We start from the raw sequence: 15207 nt of genomic DNA on the forward strand, positions 1-15207 counted from the left end.
AATTCATTAACAATATTGAAATTTAGGTGCATTTAATTTGGGGATAATACAAGGTGTCATCATCAATGTGTCGTTATCAATATCATAACAAATACAAGAATATATCGTTTAAGATCACCGTGTTAAAAGTCTAAACAAGCTCCCGAGCTTGAAGAATCTTAGCTGCTAACATTTTAAACCCTCTTTCGTAAACCGGATCGCTTTTATGCACTTCAATTCTCTCAGTAGTACCAGAATCCAACATTACAATAACTGCCTTATCATCTTCTTCAGCACTCTCAATTTTAGTATTTATTGGTTGCTTTAGTTCAATATCTCTTCCTGGGTATTGAATTATACTTTCAGAAGCTTTCGGTCCTTTCTTAATACCTTTTTTGCATAAAATATATTCCATAGCACAGGTTTCTTCAGGGTTTTCATTATTTTTATTGACAAAGTAATTTTCACCTACACTTGCTTCTGTTGTAGTGTATTCATTTATAGAATCGTCATTCTCTTCGTAAATGCTTTGTGAGCCATATGCTAGATTTGTAACTGTTGTAGCCTCTGTTCGTGTACCAAACTGGTCTTCAGGTGCATAATTCTCGTCTGTCGGATCTGTCTGTTCGTTTGACGAGATATCCCTCCAGTACTCGTCTGGTATCTCGGGGATAATTGGTTTCGAGGTTTCAGGTTGAGGTAAGTTTGCCACAAATTCTGGATTAGGGAACAAATCTGAGTCGCTGGGAAAATCTCGCAAGAATGATTGGTTAAATACCATAGGGTTATCGTTGTCGTCTAATGTCTCTATTGGCCCGTAAAGTACGTCATTGACGTTGAAGTTCTCTCGGTATACATCCTTCATGGCTTCGTCTACGTTCAGTATTTCATCCTTTACATAGTTGTCAGTAAAGTCCTTCAGTTCATTTGTCTCGGAGGTGATTTCTGAATTCTGTAAACGATTCAATCTTTATAGAGTCTGTGCGGAAAGAGAGAGTCGTGAAATCTAAGGGAACCCATACTTTCTACGACTCTTTTCTTTCTGCACAGACTAGTATATTTTTAAACATGATGGGTACGGTGACACGTGATATCTCCTTACAATTTATAACCTTAAAATGTCAAATCGCCCAAATTGTATTGAAATAACACTTGTCACACCCTTCGTTTTTTACAAATACAATTAAAAATTACGATGAATAGCAAACGCTAATCAATGGCAGGCAAACATTTGCACCAACTAGTAGCAGGAAACACTGGACATCTACAAGTACATATAGGGCTACGCATGAGAAAAACTGGGGGAAACTATAACTCAGATCAATTACGTTGGCAACAAGTGCCGTGGTGTGTTACCTGGGTGAGCTTCTGAAACACGCTATTTATCCACTTGTCGTAGAGGCCGAGTCGAGTGAAGACTGTGGGTGCTTCTGCGGCCCCGCAGTGTGGGGAACCGAAGCTGATAACTCCGACCAATACGTTGTCCACCAGTGCCGGTCCGCCGGCATCGTGCTGTCAATCATAAACAAAAGTAGAAATATCTGAATACATACTCCTCTTAAAAGCCAACCGACAATTACCCCTAATTGATGTGGAAATAGCTTTGTGGGATCTGCTTCTGCTAGGGTTTTGCTGACATTAGGTAAACCGTCTACTTATGGACGGCAAACCGGAAGATAGTGGCGGATTTGCAGTCATAACCCTAGGCCCCGGGCCCTGTGGTAACGACTAGCCGCCCCTTTCTCAGCATTCATCATATAGACTGCCGCCTTGCTGCGGCCCCTAATGTCTTGCCGCCCTAGGCCCGGGTCTACTATGCCTTAGGGCAAATCCGTCACTGCCGGAAAAGTCGTGTAGACTGGAGTCTGCTAGGGCGTGTTTAATCGGTGAGATTCAACAGTTCTGATATGGAAAAAGTAAGTGCGTACATACAGGAGCCCATGACAAAAGTAAAAGTTAATTTTTTTGTAATATGATGACACTGAGGCGATTAAGACATGCGCTTGACTACTAAAGGCCTTTGGACCAGTCTTGCAGAGAAGTGTCAAGTTCAGGGGTGGTTAATCTCCAAGAATGACGAAGTAATAAGGTATAAAGTGACGGTATAACGGCGATAGCTACTTACATTGCATGCTCCCGCGCCTCGGTCAACGAACCCAGCGCAGAAAGCCTTCTCAGTAACGAAATCTCTGAAACATTATTTACTATCTCATATTTTTTATTTGTAAATCTGTATCTTGATATTTGTTCAAGCCGGGTCAGCCAATCGTACCAGTAGCAGTTAAAAATAACAGAAAAACTAATTCTACTTTCCTAGACCAGACTAACTTCTGTCTTTATTAGCTCAATATTTACTTTGTCTTGTTTCTGTGCTTGTCTGTAATCTCATCCTGTCTAACAAATATGACTTTTTCCTACTTCGTTTTTCGATTGAGAGTAAATCCGATGACAATACAATGTTATCAAGCTGTTTTGATGATGGAGACCGAATAAAAGCTCTGTAGTGTAATGGTAGATGGACACGACTTCATACAGTGCTAGCTAAAAATGCTTGATGAGTCGGTAAGGTGATTAGAAAAGTACCTACAGTCGATAATAATGTCCGCCTTCCACCAAACGGGGAAACGAGCGGAAACAGAGGCAACTTAGCCGACCGAAGTAAAATGGAATTCCACTCTTAATCAGTGGAAGCATTTGTAGGTATGCATTTCAACATAGCGCATTATGTGGACTCCTATCTATTCTGCCATTAAGAGTTTTGCAATAACTTACTTTGTGTAGATATACTGGCAGGCACTAAAGTCGTAAAGCTCGACTTTTGCTTCCGAAAGCGGTCGGTCTTCTACACGCAGGTCTGCTTCATCTGTCTATATCAATTACATTTTTAGTCTAGCTAAAAAAATTCAAACCTCACTTCACTAACAAATTGTATGCGGTTTGTTGCAAGGTATGTGGAGCCCTTAACCCTTTGAACGCTTTATGTCATAAACACAAACATCACTCAAACGCCAAGATCCCGGGCGCAAGGGAGCTAAAATGTAAACCATACTCGAAAGCGTAAAGGTTACTTTGACAGCGTCCGTCATGACACCAATAGATGTCCTTGGCGCTGTGGGCACGACTAGTAACGACACCTTTAAGGGTTCTTGGCGTTCAAAGGGCGTTTAAGGGCGCTAGGAAGCGTGCGTGATGCGTGCTTTACGAGGCTGTTGCTGACAAAACAGCTACGTCTACAACGAGAATTTGTTATTTTATCTATGGTTATAGTTTCGAGTGGACACTCACCTTTCTTCGACCCCAGCCCAGTATGACGACGTTTTCAACGCTGGGTTTCAGAGCGCTTGCAGCCGCCGTGTCGTATTGAATGGCTACTACGCGCTGTTTTCTAAATCGCAGTGCCTTTCATAATAAAGAATATATTATTGGGAGAAGGGGTTGCAATTTGACTACTTTCTTTACTATTATCTAACTTCATCAAGTCGTTACAATAAGCGTTTATCAACATTTCAAAAAGGCTCACCTGCGGTAACTTGGACAATGATGTTTGTTGTGATCTGTAATATCTGATTTAGGCTGGGTTAGCTGGATAGCTACGCACCATCAACGACCTGTTCGTAAAATATGGCGGCGGTAGCTATCAAGCCATGTCTAGACTATCCAAGTTTCCTTACAAGTATTTTTAACGAACCATGATAACGTTGATAGAGAGTTTCTAGCTCTAGCACCTGTCTTTATTCTAAGTAATTCTAAATGTGCGGCCAGATCTGCAGATTCGTCACCAGTGCGCACGCATGTTCGCGCAAAATCTGCAGCAAACGTGTGCGCAATCGCAACCCATTCGCAAAATCTGGACGCGCGAAAATAATGGTGAAGCAGCATAGAATTAGGTCTGCAAGTTGCGGAAAGTTTCAAATGTTTCCGAAAATAAAGTCTCATGCAGTCTCCCAGGTTTTTGAGAATTGTCGCAACGAGGGACGTGTTTAAGTCGGACAGGTTCAATGGTTTAGGTACAATAAGGTAGACTTACTTTCTTTGTCCGTAAAAGCACTAGGTTGTTAGCCAGAGTGGTCCGATCGAACTGAGGGTGGAAGATGTGCTCGTCTATGTTTATGAGGTGGCCCATTTTGCTGACGAAGTCGCTGGCTACGCGGATTTGGACGTGTGCATTTAAATCTGAAGGACTGGGGGATAAAATAATTAGGCTATATAAGGCATAGGCAATAGTTGATTGTTAAACCAAGGGATTAAAGCACCTATTTCCTTTGTAGCCCTTCGAAAAGTAAGCAGGGAGCACAACTTTTTTTACTTGCAAAACATAGTTTTACATTTATCCAAGGACTACAAAAAAATACCAAAAATACAGCTTTACGTTTTTAGGAGATTTTTTTGTAAGACCCCTGTAGCCAACTAAGAATTTGTCAAAAAATATGGTTACTTTAAAAAAAAAACATTCTCAGTACATAACTAATATCTACGAAGCGCTCCGCCACGTGCACTTCATCATGAACGGGTACCGCTTGATGGCCTCGAAGATACGCCGCGTTTCATCTTGGCTATGACCATGTGGTTAAAGCGACCAATGGCGCACCGTATGAGACCGCGGCGACCGCGCTGAGTTCTCGTGTACCAGCCGACGCCACGAATGGATACCGCTTGATACCCGTGCTGGTTGCCCTCGAAGATATGCTTCATCTTGGCAATGGCTCTGTGCCTAAAGCGACCAATGGCTTACCGTATGACACAGGAGGCCGCGCTGAGTTCTAACGTACCAGCGAGCCGACGTACACGTAGTGCCCCCCGCCACGTTCACGCTAACCACGAACGGATACCGCTTGATACCCGTGCTGCTTGTCCTCGAAGATCGCTTTATCTTGGCAATGGCTCTGAGCCTAACGCGACCAATGGCTTACCGTATGAGACAGGAGGCCGAGCTAAGTTATCATGTACCAGCGAGCCTACGCCACGAACCTCAGCACAAATGGATACCGCATAATACCCGTGCTGGTTGCCCTCGAAGATACGCTTCCTGTTGGCAATGGCTCTGTGCCCAAAGCGACTAATTGCTTACCGTATGAGACAGGAGGCCGCGCTGAGCGCTAAGCTCTCGTGCACAAGCGAGCCAGCGCACACAAAGTGCCCCGCCACATGCACGCTCACCATGAACGGGTACCGCTTGATTCCCGTGCTGCTGCCTTCGAAGATACGCCGCGCTTCATCTTTGCTTAGAGCTTTTGTGCCTAAGCAACAAATGAATGTCTGTAATATTAGCTGAATAGCGTGCATCGGTCTACAACGATCAGGATTGCGAATATTGCGTTTGTATTGGATACTTCCAGTCTTCGTTAATTTTTTCTGGTATCTAAGTAAGCAGTGGATGTAACCAAGAGGGCGAGTTGTTTGTAATGATTTGAACGCACTTTTATTTTTGTAGGCGCTCGTCATGATTATATCTGGAGTTTTTTGATATTTCCTTTTTCGGTATTTAGGATTACTAACAGATAAACACTTCTTAGGTCTACATGCTCTTAAATCTATACATATAACAAACATGACTGATGCTTATTATCTAATATCTACTTATACACGTGTTTTTTACCTGAGAACAATAGACCAATATTGAACATCCAGTAAACTTATGGTTATATAAATGAATACCGCTATATTGCATTAACTAGTACTTGACAACTATGATGATGTTAAATAAGTAGTTAGCCTTTTTGTGTGTCACACTGCCGCTAAAAGGACTCCACTCTCTCTTTCTAATCCTCCCTGTTCTGAGCAAGATCCCGCCAATTCCGCTGAAATGCATTCAAGTCGTCCCGCCAACTACTTATATACAAATATTTTACTATTTTTTTAAGGCATTTGTGAATCAGTGGCTAATTAGTCTAATTACTTTGAGATATCCAGAGAGACAAAATATGTCATCGTCATCACCTTCATTTTAAACTTTTAATGATAAGTAGGTAAGTATGTAAAGTGTAATCACCCTCATCTGCTGTTACTCTATTAAAAGATAACGCTCCAGAGTGTTGTGGAGATTTTCATTTTGAACGTGTTTGTACCTCCGATGTAGTAAAGGCGTTTAATTCGGTTAATGTCAAAAAAACGAATGACCTCTGGGGAGTCTCTGTCCATGCTGTCAAATCCTTAGTAGAAATTATAGCGCCTGACTTAGTAATTATATTTAACAACAGTGTTGATTGCGGCGAGTTTCCTGATTTAATGAAACATAGTAAAATAACTCCTTTATTTAAATCGGGTAGCAACTCTGACCCCACTAACTTTAGACCGATATCTGTGCTACCAACGTTCAGTAAGATTTTTGAAAAATTAATTCTTTCTCAATTAGTACGACATTTTAACGTCAATAATTTAATGCATAATAAGCAGTTTGGTTTTACTCGGGGTCGCTCGACAACCGATGCTGGTGTTGAGCTAATTAAGCATATCTTCGATGCCTGGGAGAAGTCACGAGATGCTATAGGTATCTTCTGTGATTTGTCTAAGGCCTTCGACTGCGTTTGTCATGAAACATTAATCAGGAAACTACACTATTATGGAGTTAGAGGAGCGGCACTGGATTTACTTAAGTCGTACTTAAATGGTAGAATACAAAGGGTCGATGTGAATGGACAGCGATCACCGGGGTCATTGGTCTCTATGGGTGTACCACAGGGGTCAATATTGGGACCTTTCCTGTTCCTTATCTACATAAATGACTTGCCATTCCTTGTAAAGACCCACCATGATATAGTATTGTTTGCAGACGACACTTCACTTATTTTCAAAGTCAAACGACAGCAACAAGCTTACAATGATGTAAACGATGCTATTTCTAAAGTAGTAAATTGGTTCAATGTTAATAATTTATTGTTAAATGAGAATAAGACTAAATGTATTAAGTTTGTCACTAGTAATGTAAGGCATGTACAAACAAGTGTCATTGTGAAGGATGAGGAATTGGTATTAGTTGATAGTACAGTTTTTCTTGGTATAACTTTAGATTCTAAACTCCAGTGGGGTCCCCATATTGCTACTCTTTCGAATAGACTGAGTTCTGCAGCTTTTGCAGTAAGCAAAATCCGTCAGTTAACTGATGTCAAAACAGCTCGATTAGTATATTTTAGTTACTTCCATAGCATTATGTCATATGGTATTTTACTGTGGGGTGGTGCTTCAGAGATAAATACCATTTTTGTTCTGCAGAAGAGGGCTATTCGAGCAATATATAAAATGAACCATAGAGACTCACTGAGAGATAAATTTAAGGAAATTGACATCATGACAGTGCACTGTCAATACATTTATGAGAATATTCTGAATGTGCATAAAAAAATTGCCGATTTTAAGAAAAATTGAGACATTCATAATATTAATACTAGAAATAAACATAAGCTCGCCGTGCCCTTCACTCGGCTCCATAAAATTAAAAAATCATTCATGGGTAATTGTGTGAGATTTTATAATAAACTTTCAAACCATATTACTGAGTTACCAATTAATAAATTTAAGAATCATGTAAAGCGTAAACTTATTTCTAAAGCTTATTATACCACACAAGACTACATGAATGATAAAACAACGTGGGATTAATTGTGATTCGAAATGATTAATTATTTATTATATTTGAATAATGATGATGAAATGGATATTCCAATGCATGTATTTCCTTTGTTGTTTTTATTATATTTGTTTGACATTTAGAATTTATTCTAGAAACAATCTAGACTAGTATTTTTTATACATTATTTTTTTTGTATGACTGTATTTTGTGAAAGTTTTAGTATTAAATTTGATCTATGAATTATATTCATTAGTATTATATATGGAATAATATTTACAACATCAATAAATTGCTCTGATAATTAGATTAAGATAATTATATGTAATACTGTCTTACTATTCATAAGTGCTTGTTGCTAGGCCTACATGAATAAAGTATATTTGAATTGAATTGAATTGTACTTACTTGGTAACTTAAGAACAGATGTAGCCAGTGTTTTGACATTTAAATTAAATCTTCGCGCTAAGTTAACAAAGTCTTGTCTCTCACTCAGTGTGTTGTTTTTAATCTGGTAATTTTCGTCTTTTATTACAATTTCATTCCTTATCATTTCGTCAACAACTTCGTTAATGTTTGAAATGTAATAAGCAATTTTATGGCTAATATTCGTTTTACTTATATCGCGTATTTCTTTATATTGTTTATGGTTTTTATAAAGCGCTTCTTGTATAAAACTGTGTTTGGACATATACTCTTGTACGTTTTTAAGTTTTGAGAAGTTTCTATTGATTCTCAAGGCAATGAATAAGTCATCAAGGATTTCTAATATTTTGCCGTTAGTTTGGTGAAACATAGGTGTGTCTGTGGACTCCGAAAATGCGGTTATGATCATTGTTTTCAAGACGGCGAACAAAATTATCACTTCAAATTTAGTCATGTTTTGAAAATTATAATTAGAAATTGAAATTACTTCTGCAAGTATTGTCTACGAATAGGTCCCAATGAAATAAACAACTTCTACAAATTATTGTTATTTTACTGCCTTGTCATAAACTTTACACCAATTTCAACGTGAAACATAATAATGCAACAGCAATTACTAACTTATCGATTTTGTTTTCTACTTGTTTGTTCACAATATGTACAATTTTTGTGAAATTAGCATGAGCTTGTTTGTAGTAATATGTATGGAGACGGAGCCTTCTTGATTGGTCGAGTAGATTATACAATAAGGACTCGGGTCGCCGGCCGCCAGCTGCAGCCGTGGCAGTTTTTTATGAAATATTTTGAACTTTTACTGTTTCAACAACTAAATTGGATTAATATATAACTTTCGTCTTTTTCCTCGCTAGTGTGCTGAAAAACGTCGTATAAAACACGTGTGCCTCGGGCATTATAGACATCGCCTCGTGTGTGATGCCCAACGCAGCACCCTTGTATCATAATGTACTTCCTATTTTAGCCCTTTGTCTGTGAAATGTGTGACGCAAGTCAAGTAGTAAGCGCCTTTACATATTTTTCCTACTCCTCTACTGTTATCTGTCATTTATGCATTCATTAACACGAATATAAGAACATACATAAAAGATTTCAAGAAAAGTCTATATTGTCTATTCCTCATAAAAGCTCTTGTGCTTTTATAAGCTATAATGTTACTGCGATTAATGGCTACCAACCTAACAAAACCAAAACGAATACAGTTTTAAACTAAGTGCATTGATGCCAACTTACAAAATATTCATTTGGTTGCATAGTAAAAATAATTACTTCATAAGTCAGAAACACGCATGTGACACCCGTAATATAGCAACACCCATAGACTACGAAGACCGCTTAGCGTTGCTTGTTAGTCTCCGTAGGCTACGGTGGCCAAAATTGAGAAAAAACTGTCCAAAAAATTAATTTAGCAAGTAGCAAGTACCAGGGCCTCATGAGTTACGAGGAGGTGTTGCCGACCGGCCCGCCGCGGCCCGGGGCGGGCCGGGCGCGTAACAAGGTATGCTCGCGCGTCTTGGCTATATACTTTTGCTATAATTTGAATTTGCTAAATTAAGATTTATTTTGTTGACTCGTAGGAAAAATATTGTATGCAACGTTGTATAAGTAGGTCAAAAAATTCTCGTGGCGTATTCCTTTACAATGTTCGCCTACGCCTTCGGCTCCGGCTCACATTGTAACTCACGCCACTCGCCTTTTTTGACCCTTCTTATACAACTGTTGCATTAAATACTATTATTGCAACCACTTTTAAAATTGCCGACCAGTTTGGCCTAGTGTGTAGTGACCCTGCTTATGAAGCCGATGGTCCTGGGTTCGAATCCCGGTAAGTGCATATATATATTTGTTCCTGAGTCATGGGTGTTTTTTTTTGTATTATATAATTATCGTTCTCACAGTTTCCACAACTCAAGCCTTCTTGAGCTTACAGTGGGGCTTAGTCAATTTGTGTAAGACAGAATATCCATGCCCAATATTTGTTTATTTTACTAACGATTCCTTTTTTTTTGCACACAACGAATAAACAATAATCGTCTGTATTATTTTTAAACCATAGTTGTCAAACAACTTTGTCAGTAGAAAAAGGCGCGAAATTCAAATTTTCTATGGGACGATAACCCTTTGCACCTACATTTTTTTAATTTTGCCGTCTTTTTCTACTGACGGAAATGGCTTGCCAGACTATCTTCTCGGTGTGAGCATATATTTGCAAGTTTAAATTACAGGCACTTATATAGTTTCAGTTTACACAATAAACGATATACTAAATTTAACGACCGGGCATATATTTCGAAATATCGATTCGAATGTAGGTAGTCCATATAAAAAACGTTAAATGAAATCAAAGCAGTAAATGTCACAATTCACATACTTATTCTTAGGCTATACTCTGTATCTTTATGTATTTAAATAAAAGTAAACAAAATCTACCTTCAAATGGCTCCTTAAGCCAGTTGAGGGTAGATGAAAACATTACATGATCAAATAATGTAGGTTAAAGTCACGTCGTTCAGTGACAGATCCAGGCGGTTTTGTATTTGGTTGGTTAACCAATAAATGTTATACTCTTAACTACCTGAAAATGTATAAATTGTTCGTTTACTTTTATTAAAATATCTAAAGATACAGAGTATAGGTTCACGTCACGGCGTAATTTTTTTTCTACAACCAAAACATTTTCATGTAAAATGTTGCCAAGACGAAACTATAAGGCTCGCACTGTCAAAAAATTATCAGATGTCATGTAGAGCCAAGCTTTTAACTCTACAAGCCCTAACTAGGCCAGACTACCGGTCGGCCGGTGGCCCTGGCTTCGAATCCCGGTAAGAACAGGTATTTGTTCTTGAGTCACGGGTGTTTTCTATGTATTTAATTATTTGTATATTATATATATCGTTGTCTGAATACCCATAACACAAGACTTCTTGGCTTACCGTGGGACTTAGTCAATTTGTGTAAGAATGTCCCTGTAATATTTATTCATTTATTTTATTTATCTTCACAAACTCTAGATCTTAGGCAAAATATGTGGCTTGGCCGTTTCATACAAATTGCTGTCACTACAGTATTCGATAATATCCCGTATAGGGTATACGGGAATAAATAACGCCATGTTAATTATTCCCAATGTACCGAGCCTAAAGTACCAAAATTATGTTTACAGGCTCCCAAATCTCAAAATTTCTTACTCCTTTTAAGAGCCCTTAATCCTTGGAGCGTTCTCCGATTTCACGAAATAACGCTCGATAGATGGCGTTGGCGCTCGGTACGCGAGCGCCGGCAACGCGACGCGCGTTTCAATGCAGACTAGAATAATCTTGATAGTTTTCAACATTAATTTTAGTGTCATATGATATCATATGGGCACTCTTTATTTTATTGTATATGCACAGTAGTTTTTTTTTATGTACACTACTACTAAGTGTACAGACTACAGAGTGTACTATAACCCTTGCTCTTTATTCTGTCTCTTTCACACCAATGGAAAATGAAGAAGTTAGTAAATGACTGCAGGTATAAATAAAGTATATTAGTGCGATAGAGAGACAGATAGTGTTTCGTTGTCGTATCGTAAACGATTGGCATGTTGGCCACACACTTGCTTGGTGCCTAGCCAAAATACCAATCGTTTGCGTATATTAGTGCGATAGAGAGAGAGTAGTGTTTCGTTGTCGTATCGTGAACGATTGGCATGTTGGCTACGCACCCAAGATACCTAGCCAAGAAGCCAATCGATTGCGCATATTAGTGCGATAGAGAGACGGATAGTGTTTCCTTGTCGTATCGTAAACGTTTGGCATGTTGGCTACGCACCCAGATGCCAATCGTTTGCGCACATTAGTGCTATAGAGTTTCAGTGTTATTTGAAATCACGTTAGGGTTTGTATTATTATTTTTGACCCAAATGAAGTCCATCCAGGTTCTTATGATGGAGTCAGGAGTTGGTCACCAGAACTCCTAATCTACTCATTATAATTCCATCGTGTTTGGGCTCAAAAGATTTGCCCTGACGAACACCATCGATCTAGATGAGGCCCAGGGTCTCATGACGGAGTCAGGAGTTGGTCACCAGAACTCCCCAGAACTCCTAATCTACTCATCATAACTCCATCGAGTTTGGGCTCAATAGATTTACCCTGATGAGCATCATCAATCTAAATGAAGTCCAGGGTCTCATGATGGAGTCAGGAGTAGGTCACTAGGACTCCTAATCTACTCATTATAATTCCATCGTATTTGGGCTCAATAGATTTGCCCTGACGAGTACCATCGATCTAAATGAAGTCCAGGGTCTCATGATGGAGTCAGGAGTTGGTCACCAGAACTCCTAATCTACTCATTATAATTTCATCGTGTTTGGGCTCAAAAGATTTGCCCTGGCGAGTACCATCGATCTAGATGAAGTCCAGGGTCTCATGATGGAGTCAGGAGTTGGTCACCATAATTCCTAATCTACTCATCATAACTCCATCGTGTTTGGGCTCAATAGATTTGCCCTCACGAGCACCATCAATCTAGATGATGTTCAGGGTCTCATGATGGAGTCAGGAGTTGGTCACTAGAACTCCTAATCTACTCATTATAATTCCATCGTGTTTGGGCTCAAAAGATTTGCCCTGACGAGTATCATCGATCTAGATGAAGTCCAGGGTCTCATGATGGAGTCAGGAGTTGGTCACCATAATTCCTAATCTACTCATCATAACTCCATCGTGTTTGGGCTCAATAGATTTGCCCTCACGAGCACCATCAATCTAGATGATGTTCAGGGTCTCATGATGGAGTCAGGAGTTGGTCACCATAATTCCTAATCTACTCATCATAACTCCATCGTGTTTGGGCTCAATAGATTTGCCCTCACGAGCACCATCAATCTAGATGATGTTCAGGGTCTCATGATGGAGTCAGGAGTTGGTCACTAGAACTCCTAATCTACTCATTATAATTCCATCGTGTTTGGGCTCAAAAGATTTGCCCTGACGAGTACCATCGATCTAGATGAAGTCCAGGGTCTCATGATGGAGTCAGGAGTTGATCACCAGAACTCGTAATCTATTTATCATAACTCCATCGTGTTTGGGCTCAATAGATTTACCCCGACAAGCACCATCAAATTACCATTATGATGAATAGATTAGGAGTTCTGGTGACCAACTCCTGAGTCCATCATGAGACCCTCGACTTAATCTAGATCGATGGTACTCGTCAGGGCAAATCTTTTGAGCCCAAACACGATGGAGTTATGATGAATAGACTAGGAGTTCTGGTGACCAACTCCTGAGTCCATCATGAGACCCTGGACCTGGTCTAGATTGATGGTGCTCGTCAGGGAAACTCTATTGAGCCCAAACACGATGGAGTTATGATGAGTAGATTAGGAGTTCTGGTGACCAGCTCCTAACTCCATCATGAGACCCTGGACCTCATCAAGATCGATGGTGCTCGTCAGGGCAAATCATTTGATCTCAAACACGTTGGAATTATAATGAGTAGATTAGGAGTTCTAGTGACCAACTCCTGACTCCATCATGAGACCCTGGACTTTATCTAGATTGATGATGCTCGTCAGGGCAAATCTATTGAGCCCAAACACGATGAGGTTATGATGAGTAGTTTAGGGAGTTCTGGTGACCAACTCCTGACTCCATCATGAGACCCTGGACCTCATCTAGATCGATGGTGTTCATCAGGGCAAATCTATTGAGCCCAAACACGATGGAGTTATGATGAGTAGATTAGGAGTTCTGGTGACCAGCTCCTAACTCCATCATGAGACCCTGGACCTCATCTAGATTGATGGTGCTCGTCAGGGCAACTCTATTGAGCCCAAACACGATGGAGTTATGATGAGTAGATTAGGAGTTCTGGTGACCAGCTCCTGACTCCATCATGAGACCCTGGACCTCATCTAGATTGAAGGTGCTCGTCAGGGCAACTCTATTGAGCCCAAACACGATGGAGTTATGATGAGTGGAGTAGGAGTTCTGGTGACCAACTCCTGACTCCATCATGAGACCCTGGACCTCATCTAGATCGATGGTGTTCGTCAGGGCAAATCTTTTGAGCCCAAACACGATGGGATTATAATTAGTAGATTAGGAGTTCTGGTGACCAACTCCTGACTCCATCATGAGAACTTGGACTTCATCCGGGTCAAAAATAATAATGCAAACCCTAAAGTAATTTCAAGTGAAAATGCGTTTTTCAGAAAATCGCAGCCAAATAACACTAGACCTTACTCATAGTGTTGTGTTCCTGCCGGTGAGTAAGGTTGCCAGAGCTCAACGAGGGGCGGGAGGGGGTTAGGGTCGGCAACGCGCATGTAACTCCTCTGGAGTTGCAGGCGTACATATGCGGGCCGTATGCTTGTTTGCCACCGACGTAGTATAAAAAAAAGTAACACTGAAAATCCATCAATAAGCGAGTCTGTTGTTAGGCATACTGTAAAAAATGAACTTTTATTAAGATTTTCTAATCGCAGTATATAGCACTTCTCGGAACTCCGTAGCTGATTACGAACACAACGAATGCCTGACAATCGAGCACAGGTCCGTCCTCTAAGCGCGCTCCGCGCGGACTGAGAGCGGGGCGTCGCTGCTGCGTGATTTATACGTGTTTTAAAAAAATATAAATTTACGGCAATGTAGGTCCCATAGTTACGATTTTTTTTTTATAGGTTAACATAAAGTTACAGTTTGCTATAATATTATTTTTAAAGCAAAATATGCGTACAATTTGCGGAAATAAAATATAATAAAACCCTGTTTTCGCCAAAAAAATTAAGAAAACTCGGAAGGTATTTTATCAGTTTTTTCAAATGAATCTTCGATTGTTAATCATTCCAGCCCCTCGTACGAGATATGTTGAATCAAATTGTAGTCATTCATGTACCAAATGATTCTTGTTTATAGCAAAATTGAGAACCGAAACGCCACATCTCACTGCAAATTTTGGAAAAGACTCCCAAAAAACCTCATTAAAAAAGAGGTTTATAAGAGAAAATGAAAATTTGAACTGTTGGAGCCCCTAGTTTAGGAAACGATTATTTAAGTACGTTGTCAGTTTTTGAATAAATACTAATAGTTACGTCGTAATCTTGAATGAAAAAGGAAGCATTTTACAAAATACGCTCGTCTGTAGGAATAAGGCCTCTTAAATAAGAACTTTATTTAAAGGCTCAAAATCGGAGATTTGGGCAGTTGTGAAAAAAAAATGATTTAACA

At 39.7% G+C, this 15207-nt stretch overlaps 2 protein-coding genes across 2 annotated transcripts; both read right to left on the minus strand.

Moving 5' to 3' along the window:
• Window positions 1-15: 15 nt before the first annotated feature.
• Window positions 16-3065, minus strand: LOC133530425 (uncharacterized). Its single transcript, XM_061868335.1, has 5 exons — window positions 3048-3065; window positions 2752-2846; window positions 2105-2168; window positions 1336-1491; window positions 16-931 (listed from the first exon to the last, which is right to left on the minus strand). Exons 1-5 carry the CDS (start codon window positions 3063-3065, stop codon window positions 131-133), a joined length of 1134 nt encoding a protein of 377 aa, XP_061724319.1. The 3' UTR covers window positions 16-130.
• LOC133530222 (trypsin-like) lies at window positions 3040-5831 on the minus strand. The gene is made up of 2 exons (XM_061868090.1): window positions 5048-5831; window positions 3040-4160 (listed from the first exon to the last, which is right to left on the minus strand). The coding sequence occupies exons 1-2, from the start codon at window positions 5527-5529 to the stop codon at window positions 3983-3985; spliced, it is 660 nt and encodes a 219-aa protein (XP_061724074.1). The 5' UTR covers window positions 5530-5831; the 3' UTR covers window positions 3040-3982.
• Between the last annotated feature and the right edge of the window lie 9376 nt (window positions 5832-15207).

Source organism: Cydia pomonella, chromosome 22 (genome assembly GCF_033807575.1).
Source record: "Cydia pomonella isolate Wapato2018A chromosome 22, ilCydPomo1, whole genome shotgun sequence".
Classification (NCBI taxonomy): domain Eukaryota; kingdom Metazoa; phylum Arthropoda; class Insecta; order Lepidoptera; family Tortricidae; genus Cydia; species Cydia pomonella.

Coding starts and splice junctions, on each gene's coding strand:
- LOC133530222 (XM_061868090.1), bottom strand. CDS start 5,529: ATGTTTGTTATATGTATAGATTTAAGAGCATGTAGACCTAAGAAGTGT. Junction 4,161..5,047: donor GCGGCCTCCTGTCTCATACG/GTAAGCAATTAG, acceptor TTTATCCCCCAG/TCCTTCAGATTTAAATGCAC.
- LOC133530425 (XM_061868335.1), bottom strand. Junction 1,492..2,104: donor GAGGCGCGGGAGCATGCAAT/GTAAGTAGCTAT, acceptor TATGATTGACAG/CACGATGCCGGCGGACCGGC. Junction 932..1,335: donor TGTTTCAGAAGCTCACCCAG/GTAACACACCAC, acceptor AATCGTTTACAG/AATTCAGAAATCACCTCCGA.